At 43.6% G+C, this 7,311-nt stretch overlaps 1 protein-coding gene across 1 annotated transcript in view; it reads left to right on the top strand.

Annotated features, from left to right (window-relative positions):
- LOC9644941 (pentatricopeptide repeat-containing protein At3g06920) overlaps positions 1-3,480 on the top strand; it is a 5,077-nt gene extending 1,597 nt beyond the window's left edge. The window contains exons 7-15 of the mRNA XM_024689697.1: positions 32-463; positions 515-810; positions 1,319-1,503; positions 1,558-1,790; positions 1,849-2,098; positions 2,165-2,310; positions 2,370-2,575; positions 2,628-2,752; positions 2,817-3,480. Of these exons, the coding sequence (XP_024545465.1) occupies positions 32-463; positions 515-810; positions 1,319-1,503; positions 1,558-1,790; positions 1,849-2,098; positions 2,165-2,310; positions 2,370-2,575; positions 2,628-2,752; positions 2,817-3,388 (2,445 nt within the window). The 3' untranslated portion in view covers positions 3,389-3,480. The remainder of the gene's footprint in view (positions 1-31; positions 464-514; positions 811-1,318; positions 1,504-1,557; positions 1,791-1,848; positions 2,099-2,164; positions 2,311-2,369; positions 2,576-2,627; positions 2,753-2,816) is intronic.
- Positions 3,481-7,311: the final 3,831 nt, after the last annotated feature.

The following is a 7,311-nucleotide window of genomic DNA, read 5'->3' as shown; positions in this document are numbered from 1 at the left end:
GAATACTTTACGTTGCTGACGCGCTCTGTAGCAGGCTGGAAACATGGCTAAGGCTCTTGATATTTTGGAGGAAATGGATAAGCATGGAGTTTCTCCCAACAAGATGATCTATGCTATGATAATGGACGGCTACGCTCGTGGTGGTGATTTTACAGCTGCGTTCAAAGTCTGGGAAGATATGGTTTCGGCCGGGCTTAAGCCAGACATTGTGATATACAACATCCTGGTTCACGCGTTCTGTAAAGCTGGACGCATGGACAAAGCTCTTGGTGTTTTGGAAAACATCGAAGCCAACCGACTTCTTCCAACTATCGAAACATACACCTCGATACTCGATGGATATGTGAAAGGGGGAAATATCCAAAAGGCATTGGAAGTTTTCGACAGGATTAAAACGGCAGGCCTGAGACCTGGGGTTGTTTCTTACAACTCCTTACTCAGCGGCCTTGCGAAAGCGCGACAGGTAACAAAGTGTACGTTTCTTCTTCCTTTCTCGATTTACGTTTCATGGCAGATGGAAAATGCGCGTCTGATGCTAAATGAAATGCTAGCGAACGGGGTTGTTCCGAGCGAACGAATCTACACGGCTCTTACAGAGGGCTATGCACGAACTGGCGATGTCGAGAAGGCTTTTGGAGTGTTTCAAAGGATGAAGAAGGAAAATCTAGCGATCGACATTGTTGCCTATGGTGCGCTACTCAAGGCATGCTGTAACTCTGGTGCCATGCATGGTGCAGCCGAAGTGTTTCAGCAGATTACTGATGCAGGACTGAAACATAATCAAATCACGTACTGCACTATGCTTGACGGGTAAACGAATCCCCTTTGATAGTTTGATTTCTTACTCTGTTGCCTTTGTAGGTGGGCAAAGCAAACGATATGCAAAAGCATGGTTTTCATCTTGATACAATCTGCTACACGTCCTTTATCAAGGCTTGTTTCATAAGTGGAGACACCAAGGTGGTGCGAGAAACACGCACGATTTTACAGTCAAGAGATTCTTTTCCTGATTGCCTCTGCAGCAGCATCAAGCTTGCCAGAAAAATAAAAACCAAAGAACATTGAAAAAAAGGGAAAAGAATTGCAAACTAAGGAATATACTTATCGCTTACTTCCTTAAAAAAGGGTATATGCTATTTCGATTTGAAAGAAAAAAAAAAACAATGCCTTTTTCCCATTTTCTAGGGCTTAGTGACGAACATGGTGGCGCACGCGTGACACTGGGATGTCGATTCTAGCTCCAATACAGCCGCAGGATTCATGGTATTGTGGCTCTCTACTTTTGCTTCTTCGCTAATTTTGTGCCTTTGTATTGCAGTCTCATAGGCAGATTTTTCAGAGTTGGGTTTGAGAATGTGAGCTCCAATTCTTGTCTGAAGCGATTGATACCCCGTGCGTCGAAGATCTTTGAGCGTGACAAGCTCCAGCCAGTGAAGAACAAGCCGGTCTTTCGTCGGGTTGAGAATCCCCTTCTGGATAAGAAAGTCTCCAAGAGGAGGAAAGGTTTGAGCTTCGTGTTTTCCATGTCGGGACTGTGCATCTCATGTTTTTGTATAGGTACCAGACATGGAAAGGCATGGCTCGAGACAGGACGGAACTTTACCGAGATTGAGCTCATCGTTCTCAGCCCAGCCGCGAGTTCTTTGGCACAGTTTCTACGAATGCAAGAGGACGCCACGGCTATTTGGAACGCACTCGACAACCTGCCTAGAGGTCACGATACTTGGGATAATTTCATGAGTGTGGTCGTTCACTTCTGGAACTACAAAGACTGGCCGCGTGTTACACAGGTTTGTAAGTGTTCCTTCATTGCAACTTTCATGAAACTTTCGTTTTTTTCTTCTTCAGATGTGTGAGTGGGTGCTCCAAGGCACCACTTTTCGGCCAGACCTCGGCTGTTACAATCTTTTGATTGACGCTTACGGGAAAAGCTTGAACATAGAAGATGCTGAGAAGACTTTCAACCGGATGCAAGAGGCTCTCTGTGTTCCGAACGAGGAAACTTTCGGCGTCCTGATAAATGGCTACAGGCTTGCGGGCTCATTCGAAAAGGCCGAGGAACTCTTCGTCCAAATGCAAAAGCGGGGATACAGTCCTGGTAACGCCTACAACCTTTGTTCTGCGCTGTTGGGGGAACTAAGTTTTACTCAGGCTTTTGTTTCAGGGCCGCTGGCATGCAACACCTTTCTCCACGTTTTAGAAGACGCGAAAGAATACAGGAGGGCCGAAGCTTTGTTCCGGGACCTGGAGAAGTACGAGTGCGAGCCAAACATTGACACTTACAACCGGATGATTGTCATCTATGGCAAGGTAGTGTTTAAACTTCACAGAGATCTTGGAACGTAAGTTTTTAATATCTCTATGATCAGGCAGGGGAGCCTTCCAAGGCGGAGATGCTTTACAGAAGCATGAGGCGCGCTATGTGTCCTCCAAATATTTGTACATTCACTGCTCTCATGAACGCTTTTGCGAGACAAGGGCTGTACCGAGAAGCCGAGAGATACTTCGACAAGCTGCAGGAGTTCGACTACAAGCCCGACCACTACGCCTACAACGCGTTGATGGAAGCGTACAGGTATAGTAGAAACCTTCCATTTTTGTTTCCTTGAAAAATGCTGTTTTTTAAGCCAAGGAGGTTCTCCGGCCGGGGCACTCGAGATTTTCCAGACAATGCAAAGAAATGGCTGCTTCCCGGACACGGTCTCTCACAACATTCTTATCAATGCCTATGGACGAGCTGGGCTATATGAAGGTAAAATCTTTCGAAAGTCCATTTCGACCACTTCCAAGTTTTGCTAAGAGAGCCTCTATTGCAGATGCCGAGAAGATTTTCAAGTCCATGCAAAGCGCCGGCTTTTCTCCAAACCTCAAGTCCAACATGCTCCTCCTGAGCGCCTATGCAAGAGCCGGGAGGGTCGAAGAGGCCGAGGAGCTCGTCTCCGCCATGGAGAGGGATGGAACAAAGCCGGACACTCTGATCTACAACTCTCTCATCAACGCCTATGGAGTTTCCGGCAGGCACGAGGACATGGAAGCTCTCCTCGCAAAGATGGTGAAATCGTCGTCCAAGCAAACCAAGCCAGACATTGGTACCTACAACACGCTGATCCAAGTTTACGCTCAGGCGGGATTCATTCCCAGGGCGGAGGAGCTCTTCCAGGGACTGGCGAGGCTCAAGCTCGTTCCGGACGCCACGACTTGGACGGCCTTGATGGGAGGCTACGCCAAGAAGAAGCTCTACAGGAAATGCACGAGTATCCTCAAGAAGATGCTCGAGTCCGGGTGTAGAGCCGACGCTGTGACCGCGAGGGTGCTCTTCTCGGCGTGCCGGAGCCCCGAACAAGTGGAGCAAGTCACCCAGCTCATGGAATCTCTCCAAGGGAGATAGAAATCGTAAGAAACTTTAGAGTTCTTGAAAGCTCGTAGAACAAAATTTATGTTTTCCATGACATCCAAACTCACATAATTTGGTTCGAACAAGTCTTCCAACAGAACTTGTGAAGAGCAGCAGCTTGCATTTGTAAAAAAATTAAGAAAGTGAGAGGTTTTAAGACTAGATACAAACTTCTAAATCTCCAGAGCATTTCTTCAAGCCAAGCTTAGTCTTCACCGAGGTGTCCATTTCGTTTTTACAGTGAGCAGTGTAATAAAGCCTAGGAGCGTGGTTCTCGATCTCAACTTTGTAACCTTTGAAAGCACAAGAACTCTGAAAATTTCCACCAGGACATTTCAGAATCCCATCCACATTACTCATGTGTTGTTTAAGATCAAAGAGAAACTCCTTGTCTCCACATGATAAAGCTACGGTGGTGGCATTGAGCTCTAGGAAATTGCAAACTTCGCAACACAATACCCCTGAATTCCAAAGCAGAGGCAGAATACACAAATTTGATACAAAACTCTTCCTCATTTTGTAAGCACGGCAAATGTGTAAAGCAGCTTCTTCTAAGAATTATTCCTAGTGAATTGCGTATTGGCTAGTCTCCGGACAAGTGTCATCTGCCAATTCATTATAGTTTACCACGTTAGTGACTTGTCTTATGCCTTCTTCTTTTTGGTTATTTAAATTTGATGTTGCCATCAATTAAGCGAGCTTACTTGCACCCCTCGTATGGTTTGTTCTGGAATTGTAATCTTGATCAAGTCCCATTCTGGCATCGTGCTACCAAAAAACAAGCTCCAATCCTATGCAAGGCATGTCTCTAACTGCTCCACACCATTGCCCAAGTTTGCAGATGATAGCCAAGTCGAAGTTCTTTTTGGACAAGAACATAAGTCCTTGGGAGCTCTAAACTCAAGTAGAATGTCACATACCAGAGGCTGCGCATCGCCGAACCATTGCCACAGTCAGCCATTGCCACCATATCCAGGAGAACAATCATCCATTGGCTGCCATCTGGATGGACGAGAGGAGATAGTAATCGATAAAGAGATGGATCCCATTGGCTAGTAGTAGTAGATTGTCCTGTGTTATTCTGGAGCATTCCAAATGTTATCATTGCTGGGCTCTCTAAGAAACCTGATGACCAAGAAGAATTTGCTCTCAAAACTATCTCTAGGACAACGAGAAGCACTTGAGCTTGATAAGCTGCTATTCCTCCACCAGCCAAATGGATAATTTAGATCATGAAGAAATTTATAACCAATTCACTTGAAGTGGATGTTCAATTTTGGCTAATAAAATAAGTACGGATTAAACTAAATCTACATAATCAAAATTAACATGTAAACATTTATAAAAAAAATATAATCTCAAGAGTTTGAAGTTTAAATTAATAATTTTAATAGTATTTAAGCAAAGATGTGGACTTAAAGGTAGTCTAACTATTTTTGGCTTACTTAGAAATGGTAGTGAATATACCTAAAATATGCTTGAATATTCTAAGATATTTTACCATCTAACTGTTGTTATTCATTTAGATTAATCTTATATTTATAATTTATAAACATGTTTATAATTTATAAATAATTTTAAACCCTTTCTAATATATTCTTTTTTATTCTATCATCTAATGGTTGATATGCAATAAGATTAATCTTGTATTTATAAATTATATACATGCTTATAATTATAACCTTTATTTGATCAATCATATTAATTAATAATAATAAAATTACCATTAAGCAAACCAAGCATTACTACATGTAATGCATAGCAATTTATTGAAAACTCTGACAAAAGGTGACAAAATACTGTAAAAGGTTGAGGGACTCACACGTACAATTGACTCAATCAAGAAGCCAACGCAAGCCCAATTTGCATTGTTGTGAATGATGGATGTGCCTATCGTGTCCCAAATTCACTTGGTAACTCCAGTGATCTCATCGTCCCCTGGCTGCAACTATGAGCTCACCAATCTCGACCTCATCAATTGCAGCCCCAGGCCAGACTATCTTGAGTTTGTGCTCTTCTTCCGCATGGCGAGCGAGAGCCCCACCAAGGCCTTAAGTCGTCCCTGTCCAAAGCACTGGCCGAGTTCCCTGTTCTCGCTGGCCGGATTTGCCACGGCAAGGGATCTTCCAAGCTCGAGGTGAATGTCAACTCCCAAGGCGTGAGCTTCATGAATCCGGGAGCGATGCGAGGCTCAACGGGTGGTCGGACATCAGGCAGTGCCCATTTTCGGTCGATTTCTCGCTTTATGGCTGCGGTGGGCATGCTGATCTCTCCCAGATGCCATTGATGCAAGTCCAGGTGACAACGTTTGGCTGTGGAGGAGTGGCCATTGGCTTCCGCTTTCTACACGTGATCATGGACGGGTACAGCCTCGTCAAATTTCTCACGAGATGGAGTGAGATCCACCGTGGGTCGCGACGATCAACGCCAGGACTTCGCAAGTTCGCTGCTCTCCCCAGGTGCCTTTCCTCGTGGAAAACGCACAGCCTGACGAGTATATGATGCTGCGGATGGGCAAAGAGGCCATCGAGGCGTCCGAGAGATCGAAAGCTCCACCAAGTTCGGCTAGGGGAGAGCCACCACCTTTGAGGCGGTCTCGGCATTGCTGTGGTCGTCTATAACCACAGCAAAAGCCTTTACCAGGCATCTTGATACTTCCTACATGCTGCCTATCAACTTGCGAAGAAAAGGCAGATTTGCGCCCCAGATCCCGGAAGACTACTTTGGCAATGCGTTCGTTCCATGCCAGGCATACGCTGCCAGCGCGGGAGAAGTCGCGAGTGACAAGCGCTTCGCTGCCAAGCTAATCCATGCCGCACTGCTACCGACGCTGCACTGGAAGCGAGGTTTGGCCTCCACATCTCTGAGGAGGTTTTCATTCTATGCCATTGATTTTGGATGCGGCGGTGCATTAGCTCAGCTTCTTCCTTCTGCTATGTGGCCTTCGTCTGTAGCCCTGTTTCCAGCTCCAGCCCAAGAGTTGAGATCGATCGGAGCAGGGGCACCGACGTACACATCTGGCTGTCGAAAACTCACAAGAAAAAACTGCTCGATAATGCCTCTTTCACTCGCTACTTTAGTGACAGACCAAGGGTCTGTGCAGGAAAGCTTTGAAACTTGCTATGAAAGCATGAAAATGTTGCTGTATTTTCGGATAAACATGAAAAAAGATGAACACTTAATTGGAAGTTTATTGTTTCTAGCAAGTTGACAAATCTTATTTTCTTTGTAAGTTCTAGACATGGCTTTGCATTTCTACTGTGGTAACACCAACATCTTGGACAAAGGTTTAATACTACTATTTTAGATGAACTTTGGTGAACCACATCCACGCCCCTCCTACAAACTACTACAAACTTAGAAACGTGTGTTGTGGATCAAAAATCTCCTCATCATTGAGACAGTTTTGCAGATCATCCTTCTTTAGTTTTGGACCAAATATGATGGGAAGCTCAAAAGCTAGACCTTGGTCTTTACTGATAGTTTCAGCCATTAGCACTTAATTTAAAATGTGATGAGCAAGATAATATTTGGCAATCACATGCTTGGATCAATTCTCACAAATATTTTGAATACCAATCTAAAAAGAAATTATATTATAGTTTTTTAGTTTTTATTTAATTATATATATATTATTATATGTTTATAATATTTGGTAGTCATAACAATAAAAATTTGCTATGTGTTGCATGCACCAATGCTTGGTTTGCATAATAGTATGATATTCCTACTTATTAATCCATATGATCAAATAAAAATCTATAATTATAAGCATGTTTATAATTTATAAACACAAGATTAATCTTGGTAGAATAAAAATGAATATACTAGAAAGTGTTTAAGCAAGTTTATAAATTATAAATACAAGATTAATCTAAATGATAAACAACCATTAGATGGTAGAATATCCTAAAATA

Source organism: Selaginella moellendorffii, unplaced genomic scaffold, assembly GCF_000143415.4.
Source record: "Selaginella moellendorffii unplaced genomic scaffold, v1.0 SELMOscaffold_63, whole genome shotgun sequence".
Lineage (NCBI taxonomy): Eukaryota > Viridiplantae > Streptophyta > Lycopodiopsida > Selaginellales > Selaginellaceae > Selaginella > Selaginella moellendorffii.
The sequence above is the reverse complement of the archived record's forward strand: the minus strand, read 5'-3'. Positions and strand labels throughout refer to the sequence as shown.